The sequence below is a fragment of the Periplaneta americana genome, chromosome 17 (assembly GCF_040183065.1).
Source record: "Periplaneta americana isolate PAMFEO1 chromosome 17, P.americana_PAMFEO1_priV1, whole genome shotgun sequence".
Taxonomy (NCBI): Eukaryota; Metazoa; Arthropoda; class Insecta; order Blattodea; family Blattidae; genus Periplaneta; species Periplaneta americana.
In genome coordinates this window covers 27,035,273-27,051,090 of record NC_091133.1, presented here as the reverse complement: position 1 = coordinate 27,051,090, position 15,818 = coordinate 27,035,273, and the positions used below count along the sequence as shown (strand labels likewise).

Genomic DNA, 15,818 nt, shown 5'->3' with positions numbered 1-15,818 from the left:
TCCAAAGACCAAGAGATTGAGTCTTTGGTATGCAGAAATGAACATTAGTCTATTTGGAATCCCACAATTTGGAAATCGTGACCAATAGAGCTCCCATGCTACAATTGGAGATTTTCTTGCGATTCTGTACATTAACGATGAAAGAGTAATGGAACGGAGAAAAATTCTCTCCGGTGCCGGGATTTGAACCCGGGTTTTCAGCTCTACATGCTGATGCTTTATCCACTAAACCACACCGGATACCCACCCCGGCGCCGGACAGAATCGTCTCAGTTTAAGTTCCAACTCTTGGGTTCCCTCTAGTGGCCGCCCTCTGCACTACGTCATAGATGTCTATGAACGTAGGACTGAAGTCCACACATGTGCTGAGGTGCACTCGTTATGAGTGACTAGTTGGCCGGGATCCGACGGAATAAGCGCTGTCTTAAATCACGAAGTGATTTACACATATGTACTTCGGTACATTAAAATAATATATCTGTACATTAAATTAATATTAGCTAATCCAGCATCAGTGAATCCTTCCATTAAGTCAAGTGAGGTTCCTGCAAGGGTAATGGCCCTTAATCGACTTACAAAGAGTGTTTATGTTGGAATCATGTGATCGAAAGACGTGCATACAGCCTAAACTGCAAGGAGTTTTATAGTATGACCATTCATAAAACATCAGACCATAAAATACTTGACACAACATTTATGGGAAAACTGTTAGAGCAAGGGCAAAAGTAAACAGGGCATTGTTTTACATGCATTTTTCTTAAACAAATATAAAAATATTTGCACATATATCGCTTCCATCCTGTATATTATATTCGTTTAAAATAGGACTCGACAATCTTCTAAAACTAATGGACCACTAAGGAGAGCTCTGCTGACTTCAGTGCTATCAAGAACATAAAAGAACAAAATAAGCATCATCTTTTACAAAAATGCGCATATAATGCCAACTGTGCTTCAGTGAATTAAGGGAGATAATCTACACTAAAAGCAAACTACAAGTATCATGTTACCAATAACTTTGTGAAATATGATAGTAGAACTCTGACATACTCGTATATATCAAACCAATTTTAATAAAGATGTATCATTAATTCAATTTATCTGTTACGAGAAAGTTTTGAAAAAGAGACATTAGAAGCAAATTCAGATAACTTTTCTAGAAGTTGTCAGTTTACCTGACAGTAAGTCTGACTTATGTGAAGCCAACATCTTGGATAAGTCAGATGTATGTCAATTAATGTGAAAGGGAATGGATACTGTACTTTGCTTTCCTCTTGGAAAAACTTGTCAAGATTTCCTGGTGTACTTAAACTCAAGATAGTTATACACAAACTGTACTACAATTACTGTGATCTTTGAATTGTATATCTATCCATCACTCAGAAAATACGCTTGTGATAATAAAATTTTGGGAGAATTTTTTCTGATAAACTTCTCAAATTACATAGTTTCCTTTATTCTATTCCTGTGAACAACGCATATGCTGAGAGAACTTTCAGCATAATGGATAATCCCTAGTCAAAAGAAAGAACTCTCATGTCTCTGAAACTTAGCAAGAGTGAACTTCAATTCAAATCCACATGAATATGCAGTACATTGCTCTGACTCCACAGCTTGTTTTAGGACAAGAAGGGAAGCTTTCTTGAAAGCAACTAAGAATACTACAAAATACACCTGGAAAAATAAAAGTGAATAAAATTAGTAGTACTGGTACTAAGATTATGTTATACAGTATTTAATTTATGTAATATTGGACTTCACACTTGAATGGGAAATTCTATCAGATACATATAGTATTAGCTTTATTTTGATTTCGGATATATGGTACTTCATAGTACTGTAATTTCATTAAGAGTGTAGTATAAAAAACTGTATTTGAGTTACCTGTTCACCACAACCTCCCCAGTAATGTGTACAGAATCATTGATGTGAAAGGTAGAAAGGTATTGAAGATAGTAAACCTATTTCTAACCGAAGTAAACAGTTGCTAGACGAGAGTTTATCTCTATTTCGAATATGAAGGTACAGCTAGCAAAACTCTGTTTTTGTCTCTTTTTGAATACTGCATTATGGCGATGCAAAGAAAGAAACAGTGTTACATCTGCCCTTATTATCCATAACACCTCATATTTACTAGAATAAGCAAGAGTAATAATGCCTGCAAAGCCGAAAACCTGCACAACAGTACTGCCTACGTCGTTGACTGCTCAAGTATACTTTCAAGACATCGGGAGTAGTCAACTCTCGAACGTCAAGCAGCCTGAATCGCCACAGTTGTTTATACCAGACTGAACTTTTATCTATTTTGGCAACTGTTATATAGGCCTATGTATAAACAATTAAGAACACTATTTGAAACATCATCTCTACCTTTCAGTGTATAATAATCTGTTCCCCTATCTTTATTTAATTACTAGGCCCTTATTAAAAGGTTAGGATTTTTTTTCGTAGTATGTTTGAGATCAAGTGTACAATCTCAAGCAAAAAAATATTAATGCTTTATTTAACGTTATGTTTTATGTTTCTTAGAAATGCAAATTTATTTGAGAATTTTTTGTCTATTTATGACACCATAGGTAATATCTGATAACAGAACCAGAACATTTTGTAACTATGATATTGTTTTGTGTTGTCTTTTTGTATCAATTAAACGTCTGTTATTTATTTCAATGATATATGTTATTCAAAGTTACGAAATCTTTCCACGCCAAACAAATTCTATTTTGAGAATGAGAAGACTCGAAGCACACGAAAGACAAGTACAGTGAACACAGTGATTGAAAGCAGCAGTTAGATTTGTTCATCTCTAATATTTATTGTCGTCTACTTTTCTTTTATTAACACTGCCAAATTTATCATTGTGAATGTTATAAAATGAGAATTTGTTGTGAAGACAAAATTATTTTCTTTCCTTCAGATTTTAGGGTTAAAATCTTGAAATTAATGAGTTTATAGGAATTCAACAAATGTTACTGGTATGTTTGTATAACTGTCTTTTATTTGAAGTAGTGTTTAACTTCAGTATGCTCTAAATTTAACTGATTACAACATATTGAAAAGACACCTACGCTTTATAAACATACCAGAGGACCCTGAGTGCACATTTGGATTATAGTTGGAATCCCCAATTCACATTTTGTGTAAGTGATAGCTGTGCATCATAATAACCATAGACCTTGGTAAGTTGGACTGCAAAGACATAGGCGGAGAGAGAACCGTTTCTTTGGGGGGAGGAGGCAAAGCAAAACTATAGAATCCCCATATAATGGGGTTATCATTTACCTCCTCCCCCCGTTATAGTTTGACCGTGGTTCAGTACAATATATGGAATATGATCATTTAATGAAGGTATTTTCGGGAGGGCATGTTTCTTACAATGTTACATCCATATCCACGATGTTTCGGACCGAACTGTAGATCTACTATAAATTTTATTATAATAGGGCATAATGTAAAACAATCTCTCTTTTTTTCCTCTCTCCTACAGAAACACATATACATCAATAAAACTATGTAACAGTACTAACATAAACTTTTTTATATCAAGCTTTCCTGAAGATATATGAATTGTAAACTCTAATTATTATTTTATTTAATCTCGTCTTTAAGTTTACACATTATACCAGGATCACTTTTCTTTTTTCTGCATTGTTGTGCAGTATGTTATTCATATTTCTCCAAGTGGTGGCCTGAATACCTGCAGACTTCTAACACATGTGTATAGGTTATTACAAAAGAAACATTACATGAGGTATAGAAATTCTTATGCATTCAAAAATTTAAAATAAATATTATAGTCCAGACACATGATCTGAAGACATTAATTCGTCAATTTAAGCACAGAAACTTAATCATAAACAAAACCAAAAAAGATATTTTGAATTCAATATTTTCTAACGTTAATAAAAAAATAACAGAGTTCAGACGAGTTTGGGGAGGGGGGCAGTGTAAAAATTGATGTTTGAAATAGTATAATAATTATAATGACTTCAAGTTAATGTTGAATAGATAAAATGAAGATATGTTTTCTGGGAACTACCATTTTCTGTATATAAAACCCTAATTCTGGAAAAGGAGCACATTACTTGGCATGGCCAGGCTAATAATATCGCATTCTTTACGTAATTCGTTATATTTATGACAACAGCCTGTACCATACATAGATAAAACAATTTTATATTTGAGAAAATAACACAAATGACTCAATCCGGTTGTAATGATTTCTTACTTATAATTTTTTTCTTATATATGTCTCCAAGAATATTTTGTGAAACAAATTATTATTAGAGTTTGAAAACTTCGTCAGACAAAAGTTACAGGACTTAAGAATGAATTGTTTTTCAGAATTAATGTGTCCCTCACATAAAGGTAAGGTGCATGGCTCCATACTAACATGACCTAGGCACTAGGATGAGGTGGTGTGATTGATATCATCTTATACAGGACAGATGGGACCTGGGACTGTTCTGGAAATTGGCAACAAGAAAAATCCTACCAACATACAGGAGCTTAAAGATGTCAGCACAAATTATTTTGTAAAATTAATATGACCTAAGCCATTACGAAAATGGAGGAAAAGAAAAGAGCTGTATTTTTCTGTGAATATAGATGAAGTCGCAAATGTGTTGTTTTTTTTTTTTATTGGGTTATTTTACGATGCTGTATCAACATCTAGGTTATTTAGCATCTGAATGAAATGAAGGTGATAATGCCGGTGAAATGAGTCCAGGGTCCAGCACCGAAAGTTACCCAGCATTTGCTCGTATTGGGTTGAGGGAAAACCCCGGAAAAAATCTCAACCAGGTAACTTGCCCCGACTGGGATTCGAACCCGGCCTTATGTAATCTAATATTTTGTATGATGTTATCCTTTTGTAGTAGAGCTGTGCATTTTTTGACGTGTTTCATGTTCATCTCTTCATTTGCATCACACCTCTGCATTTGCTACCTCTGATTGAGGTTCTGGCTGATATGTACATCTATTATCAGGCAGTACATCTCACTTGACAATATGTATCAGAGGAAGAACAATTTTGTTTGTATACTCTGAAGTCTGATTAGTGTAATGTGTTACCAATCAGCGATGTATGCAATGGACAGGGAAAGGAACTGGTCATCCTACCCCATTATTCCCGGCTTAGTAGCTTTATTGGTGTCGCTTACGGAGTTTAAATCTGTCTTCGGTGTGTTGACTAAATGACAAACAATACATAGGCAGATGTATGGGAAATTCCTATTCTGTGCAGGTGGCTTACCAAACATGACCTGTTGTCAACCTGAACATCGCAACAACAATTTTACATAGCCTTTGGGCAGTTATTTCGAGGTTAGTTAATAAAATTTCCGAAATATACACTCAAAAATCTTTCCTGCCATAAATAATTTAAGTTGGGTACAGACCCAGAAACAAAATTCAGGTAGCCCAAATTTTGTTTCTGGGTCTGTACAATCATTTGGAATCAGTTTTCCTTAAAGAATTAGCCAGCGATAGTTCTAAATGGCTCCTATGTTACATGTGAGCGAATATTTACAAAAAATATAGTTTTACAGTACTCTTCAATGGTCTAATTTCATAGTAATGCTGGTTATTTGATAATTAAGTAATACTGAGAATCTCATTATAACCACCTTTTCAATATTTTTATTACTTTAATACAAATTTCCATGCAAAATAATATTAGAAGTGATTATAATATGCGAAAACAAAATGCTTACTTAATGAATGATATTTCATGTGCTTTTATACATCTTATTGCAATAATTGAAGGAGAGAGTAACACCTTATTACTTACATATGGTTTTTTTTTAATTAAAGATTTTGCTTCTATTATTTGAAATGTAAAATCCACAAATCGTTCATTATTATTTACACATAGAATAGGCTACTTATTCAATTTTACAGAATAAAGAGTTCGTCCAAAGGGCTGGATTGGCTGTATTTTTGTGTGTTATTTTAGTTATTTTATGTGGTGAATTTGTGCAAAATTAATACATACTTCTACTTACACTGTAAGTATATTTTATAAATTAAATGGGATGTTTAATTTTTGGAAATAAACAGCTGCAATTTCGATTTGTAATCTCCCACATAGGTGTCTAATGGCTCAATCTATAGAGGATTTACAAGACATGGGATCAATCAAATGCTGATCCAATGGATTATGGCTTCTCTAGAGGGCCGCTACACAACAGTATCACTTCATCAGTACTCACGATCTTTACTGTGCCCAGGGGATGTCCTCAAGGGGGAGTTTTATCTCCACTTCTGTGGCGCCTGGTAGTTGATGAACTGCTCATCAGGCTCATTGAAAATGGAGTATATACACAAGGCTATGCACATGTTACATGCATTATGGTCATGAGCAAATTTCCTGACACAGTATCGCCACTTGTTCAAAGTTCACTTAAGACTGTGGAGAGTTGGTGTCGCAAGGTGGAACTATCGAGTTGGTATACAGGTCAATCCTTGTTGTTTCTACAAGAAAGAGAAGGCTGTATGGTTTGTTCGAGCCTCTCTTCTTCAGGAAGAAGTTGCATCGCTCCATGTTGGTCAAGTACCTTGGAGTTATTCTGGATTTTTGGCTGACTTTGAAGGAGCATAATGAGTACAAGGTGACTAAAGCCTATAATTTTTTATGGGCCTGTCAAAGAGCCTTTGGTAAGAGTCGGGTCCAAAGTGGTCTGTTGGCTCTTTATCTCTATCATTAGGCATTTCATTTGCATCTTTAGTTTGGTGGCCTGGTGTGTTAACACTTAGTGCACTTGAGACGCTATTGGGTCTGACTCCTCTGGACTTAATAGTTCAGAGAGAGGCCAGAGTGGCTGCGCATCGACTCTGGAGTTTGGGCTACTGGTCCTTTAAACATCCTCACAAGGCTTCAGAAGTATCAGCCAATTCTTGCGATGGAATGTGATTTTATGAGGCCTAATATAATTTTGAGCCATTATATAGGGTTTTTTTTCTATGCAGGGAAGAGTGGACTCAGGCCAAGGGCTCCTAACCATATCAAGGGGCTGGTCTGGTATACCAATGGCTCCAAGACTTATGAGGGGACCGAGACGAGGCTATCTTATTCTCTGGGTTGCTACACTATGGTGTTCAAGGCCGAAATATTTGCTATTTTGGCATGTGCATATCATTTATTAGAAATGTCTTGGCTTAAGGACCGAATTTGATCTGCTCTGATAAACAGGAGCTTTAATGGCAGTACAGTCAAAACAGTGTCCAAATTGGTTTGGCAATGCCAGAGGACACTGAATCTTCTCTGTTCTCATGTCCTGCAACGTTACGTTGGATACTAGCACATACAGGTATCAGAGGTAATGAAATTACCGATAGATTGACAAGGGAGGGCTTGGCAAATACCTTTATGTGGCCGGAACCTGTCCTTGGTATTACTCCATGGAGGGCCAGATGGGAAATCACGCAATGGGTGATTCACCAGCACGACACATTATAGAGAAATCTCACTAATGCTAGACAAGCTCGAACATTGTTAGAGGGGTCCTAGCAGAAAGATCGGTAGGATACTCTTATCCTTTAACCATACACAGCTTAGAGATATAGTGGACCTATTAACAGGAAACAAAACTCTAAGGAAACACCTGCACGTGATGGGATTGACTACAGACCCTACATGCACGAAGACAAGTGCAATCTTCTCTCCACATATTATGCGATTGTAAGCCTTTGTCCGCAATAAGATATGTCCTCTTGGGCTCAGATAGGCTGGGACCAGAGGATATAAGGAAAGTAGATCCAAGAGCAATCCTTCAAGGAAGCTTCAGGACTTGGGTAAACTTTTCAATTATCTGGGGTACAATGGGCCCAATTAAGTGGCTACATGCATGGAACTGAAAGGGCGCGACCTATTTCAATTCATTCATTCATTCCTACAGAGGTTGTTCTAAACATATAACTCAGTAAAAATAACATGCACACAATTATATTTTTATTTTCTAATGAGAACTAACCTGGAAAGTAAGTTTAGTAGCACTATGGGCTGAAATTTTTTAAATGCCTACTGTACTTCCTGTGAAACATGACATAGATATTTATCTAGTGAATGTTGCAATGATACACCAATTTCATTGGAATTCCAGTATTAAGTGATCTTTTTCCCCTTAATCTAAGAACAAGTTATCTCTTTCTCTACTTAGAACTAGAATACCAGGAAATCTCTCTCTCAAGGAGTCGATTTTCACATTAAGTTGTTCTTTGGTCTAGCATGTTGGCATTTCAGTGGTCTAACAATCTAATTTAGTGAACACACACTAAAATTAAGTTTGAAAAAAACTAACACTCTAGATCTTTAAGAGACTTATCATACTGCACACAACTATGGAACTAAACTGCGTGATATACATGTGCATTATGTGGCCTTGAGGTAGTATGACATCAGCCGGCTGCAATTCAGCCAGCTCTTTCGGCCCAGACCCAAGGTGAACACACTGTATAATGAGAAAGTGTCATCTTTATGACACCGACTTTTTTATTATATTAAATGAATTAATATGCCATCACATATGACACATTCTTTTTTTTTTAGTCGGTTATTATATGATGCTTTATCAACAGCTTAGGTTATTTAGCGTCTGAATGAGATGAAGGTGATAATGCCGGTGAAATGAGTCCAGGGTCCAGCACCGAAAGTTACCCAGCATTTGCTCATATTGGGTTGAGGGAAAACCCCGGAAAAAACCTCAACCAGGTAACTTGCCCCGACCGGGAATCGAACCCGGGCCACCTGGTTTCGCGGCCAGACGCGCTAGCTGTTACTCCACAGGTGTGGACGACACATTCTTGTCAGGGAAACTTACATCATAGAAGATTGTCGATACTGCCTGCTACTGCTGTCTACCGAAGCTTATGAGCAACTACTACAATAACTACAAGCAAAGAGAAAGAACAAATGGCCTGGATTTTATTGTACCGACAGAATGATGAATAAAAAATGGATGCACTAAGGCTAATTATGCACATTGTGCGTTTTTCTACTTATCATTATTATTATTATTATTATTATTATTATTATTAAATGAATTACTGTACGATCTTATACTCAATTGAAAGTTATTTAATTTGGTCTACAGTTACAGATTTTACTGTGTTCCGCATTTTGCACATATTTCTGAAGCAAATGAAAATACTTAATTGCTTTATACTACACTCGCGCTCAAACCTCCTAACGTTTTGCGAGCGCCAGTAACATGCGAGCACGACATTGTCACAACTACTCTCTCTGCCTCTGTCTCTCAGTGGCAGTAGTTTTAAAACTGTGGAGTGCGACCCTTTACCTGAGATTGGTTTGATAGGGAGATGCAGAAGGCTTTTTAGTAGTAGTAGTAATAATAATAATAATAATAATAATAATAATAATAATTAATCATCATCAGATTGCATCAAATTAAATTAAAAGTCACAAAATATAGAAAAATTAGTTGAGTTAGACGTAAATAATAATTCTCGCTGAGTTTATATCAGTTTTTTAATAGTCTTACTTTTATTAGCATTAATAAAGTTGTCGAATAACACAAAGGCGCAGTGATAAAATAAATTGGATGATAGACTTAATTTGAAATAGCCTTACCATGTTCTATTGAAAGAGGTAGAGAATGTTCTCCATACCGCCGTTTCTTTCTCCCCCTTAAGGTTTTTCTTTCGTCTTTCCCTGGTAGCTTTTTACTCAAATACACGGGAGAGTTTTCTTCTGGCAGAAGCGAAGTGCGAATCATGTATTTCAATAAAGAAAAATGCTAATAGATCCTGTATATAAGTCGAAATTAGTATATCCGCCTAATACGCAGTCCCGGTTAATACGCGGTTTACACGTGGTCCCTTGAACAGCGTCTTATCGGGGATTTATTGTTTTAGTCCATAAAATTGAAACCACTGGGGGTAAAAATGTGATTTTTGTTTCTATGTGTTCAGGAAACATTAAACATTCATCATATATACATTCAGGGTCCCTACAACATACCAATTTTCCGAGCGAACTTGTTATTTGATTTTGTGACTTTCTAAGCAGCGAGTATACGGCGAGCCTGCATGCCCACATGTTGCAACGCAGCACTGCCGCTATTGGCTATTGCCGATAAGTGGACACACCTGCAAATGTCAGAAGGTTTGAGCGCGACTGTAGTTTTTTATCAATAGATTTGAGTTATGTTGCCAACTTTGAGATTAAATTTCTTGTTGTGGATAACAATTCTCATTGAAAAAAAAAAAGCTCTCGATTATAAACCACACACTACATGAGACTCATTTGACAACCCTCAGTACTGAAAAGTAAAAGTATTAGATTTAGCTTAGTGGTGGTAGCAGAATGTATTCTATTTTGAATACCACTCACATATGAATAGTTCTGGGAGTGATAGGAAAAGAGCTAGGTTATATAAAAACAAATACATTGCAAGTTTTATTATGAATAATGACAAAAGACGAATGTCAATATAACTTATTTTAGAACATTTCATCACACTGGTTTTAAATAATTTATTTTTACATTTCATTATCTCTTAAATGAGGCAATAGCAGTGACTTCATAGTGCTGAACAAAGACTGAAAGTAAAGTACTTATTATACTAACTGTATAAAATAAAAACAAAGTTAATAAGATACTGTATAAATACTAGAAGGCTTTTATGCAAAAACTGATTCCCTCTGAAGACCTCAATATTCGACTACTATTATTTCATATTTCCTTTTTTATTAAAGACCAAGAAAAGTGGTCTTTTCAAAAATATTTGTCCATCTTTCAATATGTCTTCCTCATTTTTTTTTTCAACTAACTGACAAAGTTTTATTGCATACTTTTAACATTCAAACCACTTTTTAAGTTGCTTACATCACATTTTCGAATGCCTGTACTTCATATTCAAGATAATTCATGAAGGACAAGATTCTGATTTCCCTGTCCAACAGTGGTTATGCCTGGAATTGTTATAACATTTTCGGAATTTATAATGACAATACTAGAAGCCTTTTCTTCGGGTGTATGATCATTTTCAAAATGATGATCTAAATCTTCTTTGAGCTCAAATATTTGAACACACAAGGGACAATTGTACACAGGTGAACTGTCTCCTTCAGTAAGTAGCACAACAGATTTTGCATGTTTATCGTGGGTTTTCTCATGCTTGCTGCAGTCTCCTTTCTGCCTGAAAGCACGTCCGCATATACTGCATGCATATGGACGTTCGTCTGTGTGGGTACGGATGTGTGTATCCAGAGTGTCACGTCTCCGAAAACCTCTTCCACAGTGGATGCATCGGAATGGCCGTTCATCTGAATGGACAACCTTTAATAACAGAAAATAAATAATATAGACTTAACTATATGTATGACAACTTGTACAATTCTAAATACATCCATTTTCTTGATCTTGTTCACCTCAAGCAGCAGATCACATATACTATAATATATTATGCCTTTGAGGAGCTGAATCAGCTTTGTCATTGCAGTGATAGACTGTAGAGTAGAAGAGCCCAGGTTCAAGTCCAGCTAGAGACAAGAGTTTTCTTTTTGTCATTATTTCCACAATGTTTCTGAGATCCACTCTAGCTTCACATAAAACTGAATACTGGATCTTTTCCAAAGGTGGCTGAAATGCAGTATTAAGCACATCACCTCTTCCTAATGCTGAGATGCAGAAAGTATGGAAGCCCTACCTTTCTGTCCGTCTCCTGTATAACTCAGTTGCGTGTATAGACACTTTACTTTTATTACTGTGCTAGTGAGAAAGGCTTCTTCATGCGGCAATTATAATAAAAATGAATAACTAGTGAAAGAAAACCTGTAGGCATTAGTGATCGAATTCTTTAATAACCATAGCCATTATCAAGAAGCAGGAGGGCGGTATTTTAATTAAAGTGCGCAACATCCCGTGTGTTTCACACTACTGAAATTATCAGATTAGCTTATTACTAATCAAGGCATATGTTAATAAATATTAGTACTCGCTGGCTATGATTCATTTTCCATTTAAACCCTACCTAGATTGGAACAACAATAAACAAGATGAACATAAAATTTGATGTAGATTTAATAAATTTAGACGTGAACATTGTCGTTTATGTACCATGATAGAGAAACTGTGAAGCAATTGCTTAGGAAATGGTTTGGTATAAATATAACATGTTGTAAATCAATTTAAGTACCATATTTGGTAAACTTCAGATTTTTACAAGAATTAGTTCCAAGCACAGTTATAGCCTAACATCACGTGGTCACGTGCCTGTACATTAAAAATCCTTATCCCACCGAATAAATATTTTGATCACAATTCCTATTTTTGATATTAGCACCTTTTTTTCCCAGTTAATCTTGTTGTATGCGTTTGTAATAAGAATAAAACTTGGTAACAAAGCAAAGGTAACATTCACTTTGTGACTGATCTTACCACTGCTGTCTTTTACTTTAGATGAAAGAAAGTGGGAAGTTGGTTACTTCTACCGAGTTAGGTATCAAACAAGTAACTTGGATTGAAGCTTTCTTGATTAGTTAAAGTCATTTGTCCTTATAACGTACTGTCAAAACAAAGAAAGAAATGCAGTGTGAGTAGAAACTGTGCTATAATTGCACTCAAAGTAAAGCAAAAGTCCTCCAGAGAGGTTACTCTTTTTGTTTACTGACGAAATCTGGTTAGATGGACTTACGTTTTTTGGGGAGTATACATAGGCAATTCTTCCATCTCTCCTAACACAGTCCCCAGATCAATTCCTCATACTAATCTGATTTGCCTGAGTCCTTTTTCAACTTCTGTTTCACCCCTTCTGTGGTTGGCCATCACTAGTTATTCTACTTCGATTTAGGGGATTGACAGGAATGACCTGGCATAATTCATCCTATCTCTCGACAATTTTACTGTCCTTCTATGGACTAAACCCTCAAAGGCACTCCTATTTCTCCTATACCATGAATCAGTGGCAAAATATCAAATCCATTAAATAAATCAACACTCAGCCAGCAATTATTTTTAATCACTGAGTTTCAGCCTTTTTGTCCATGAATCTGTTTCTCCTCTCCCCATCTCCACTCTAGAGGAATGGACAGGAATGCACAGCACAAAGTAATCACAACAAAAAATAATTAAAGTAATAAGTACACTGGGTTGGAAAGGCTCTGAAAAATGTTTTATAAGTTTATTGCATTGGAATGGTTCTGGAAAAAATTTTATCTCTACGTAACAATATTTTATGTGGAATGAGAGAGGGTAGAAGGGACTGTATGGGTTAATTTTGTCAAGCTCTATATTTTATTTTTGGATTTTTTCCATTGCTCGTAAAAAAATTGATTTCACAATGTTTCGAAGTTCGTTCTACCTTCGTCTTTAGATGACTACAAATGGAAAGGGGTGAGGAAGATATTCTGCTTGTTGGGGTCACTGAAGATTACAAAGTTGAGCCATTTGTAATGACCCCCAGAATACACTTCTTCCTCTCTTCCTTTATTTTTTGGGGGGAGCACCTGAAGATGAAGGCAATGACCATACCATGTTGAAAATACCAGTTCTCGTCCGATCATCGAAGTCAAGCAACATTGGGCATGGTCAGCACTTGGATGGGTGACTGCCATTGGTGAAACTTTTTTTTGTTCCTGCTCCGTGGCATCATGGTCTAAGGCAGGCTGCCTAGGACTCGCGTTATGAAATGCGCGCTGGTTCAAGTCCTCAAGAGGGAAGAAATTTCGGCCAATGTATGGGACGAGTGCCCATCCAGCATTGTGATGCACTTGGGGAGCTACGACAGGTAGCAAAAATCTGGTTTTTTGCAAACCAGCTATAACAGCTGGGAGGATCATCGTGCTAACCACACGATACCTCCATTCTGGTTGGGTGATCGTCCACTTCTGCTTTGGCATGTGGACGTGAGGCCAGCTGGTCAGTCTTGGCCCTTCCTGGGTTGTAGCGCCATAGATTTTTTTTTTTTGGCCTAAAGATGAAGATACAACTAACCTTCGAAACATTGTCAAGTCATTTCTTTAGCAGCAATGGGAAGCATCCAAACTATACCTTTTCTGAATAAACAAACTCTCCCCTTGATATGATTAGAATGGTAATACAGTGGATTGGGTTGAAGATAACTGTCCTCAAGTGTTACTGAAATTTCTAAGAGTTGGTTAAACATGATTACATACCTTATGTTGATTAAGAGTAGCACGACATCTGAAAGCCATGTCACACTGATCACACTGGTACGGTTTTTCACCTGTATGTATTCTTTCATGTACAATTAAGCCCACACGAGACTGGAAGGCGCCAGGACACATACTGCATGTGTAGGGTTTTTCACCAGTGTGTGTTCGCAGGTGGTATTCAAGAGTATTCTTTTTGCTCAATACCTGCATCGAAGAGAAAATATTATAATTAATATTGTCACTTAACAACTGATATTAATCAAACACAAAAATTGTAAACTGTTAACCATATCTTTCTCTTTTAATAGCTAATAACTAGCTTGAAGTGCTGCTAATTTTTTCATAATTTTTATTGCTATGGAAACAATGGCATGACTGAAGATCCTGCAGATCTTGCATTGCAGGAGAGCCTGGTGTCTTGGGGGACCCACAAGAAACTAAAATGTGGAGAAGAATAGTAAAAGAAAAAAAGTGAGTCTACAAGATTCAACTTTCAGTAAACAAAGTGTACAGATATAATATGTACTTGTGTGACACTGTACCACCCACAATGCAATACGATAATGCAACAGTTCATTTTTCCATAATTTTATTAGTATACTATTAGTGTAACAATCCTGAAATATACCAATGGCATGCAGTGTCTGCTGCCTTAGGATAGGCTTTCTTTTTAGAGATAACTTAATGTCACTACTATAAGACTATATTTTATAATCCAGCTTTAGAAGCCTATTATGTATTATAATCATTAAATCATTCTAGCAGATTTCGACAACGAGCATGAAACTAATAAAGAAATCTAAGTTCTTATAGCTTCTTCTTTTTTATTGACATCAAAGTTAGGTAGTTCAATATTTCTTACCCTTGAGTTGATTGTTTTCATTAATTTAAGAACAGAAATGATCTTTCGACCAATGCTCGAAGTTAGACTAGATTTGAAAGAATAGGTAATTTATGTAAAAAAAAATGGATACTTATTAACTTCTCAAGCTAGTAATACCTTCAAATACAATTTATTGTTAATATTAAAATATCCTGGACAGGCGCAGCATACCTAACCTAGCCTAGCCTGAATGCATGCCACTGAATATAATGTCCGATTCTGGTGCTCTCTCTCTTGTGATAGAACAATCCTTTTCGTATATTTTCTATAATAATGCAATGGTTTATTTTTCTGTTATTTTTATTAGTACTGTGAATGTAATGCTCATTCTTGTGTTTTCTGGTTTTCGTTTCCAAAAATGGGGTGAGGGGGGGGGGGAAGAGGAATTGAATATCAGTTTCAAAATTAGTAAAAATAGATTCTTTCTTTAATATAAAATCCGAGATATTAAATAAAAATTGACATATCCCATGTTCAAGTACATTGGCTATTTCTACAAGAACAAATGACAATGATGCTAGTTCAAGCAATGGTATGGTGAATGTCGAAGAAAATGAAGGAAGAGTGAATCATCGAACTGGTAAGCCTGATTTTTCTAATGAAATCCAGAATAGCAAATAACCCAATGTAAGTGTTCCTTTCACGATACTGCTTCATACTTTCTTTGTGACAAGTCATTAGGTTTGTTCCAGCACGGTTCAGAATTGATTCTGAACTGCCTGCTCATATGCAGTACCTCAATGTGTGTTCCAACAAGACTAGAACTGATACTGAACTCCCAGTTGCCTGTGCCAACATG

At 36.0% G+C, this 15,818-nt stretch overlaps 2 protein-coding genes across 4 annotated transcripts in view; one reads left to right on the top strand and one right to left on the bottom strand.

Annotated features, from left to right (window-relative positions):
• The window catches only part of LOC138693202 (retinol dehydrogenase 13-like), a 544,367-nt gene that overhangs the window by 423,251 nt on the left and 105,298 nt on the right, over positions 1–15,818 (top strand). The window lies entirely within an intron of this gene.
• LOC138692988 (zinc finger protein 528-like) overlaps positions 10,405–15,818 on the bottom strand; it is a 40,623-nt gene continuing 35,209 nt past the window's right edge. For all 3 annotated transcript variants that reach the window (XM_069816464.1, XM_069816462.1, XM_069816463.1), the window contains exons 9-10: positions 14,137–14,340; positions 10,405–11,299 (exon numbers count right to left, since the gene is read on the bottom strand). In XM_069816464.1, coding sequence (XP_069672565.1) covers positions 10,877–11,299; positions 14,137–14,340 — 627 coding nt within the window. In that variant the 3' untranslated portion in view covers positions 10,405–10,876. The remainder of the gene's footprint in view (positions 11,300–14,136; positions 14,341–15,818) is intronic.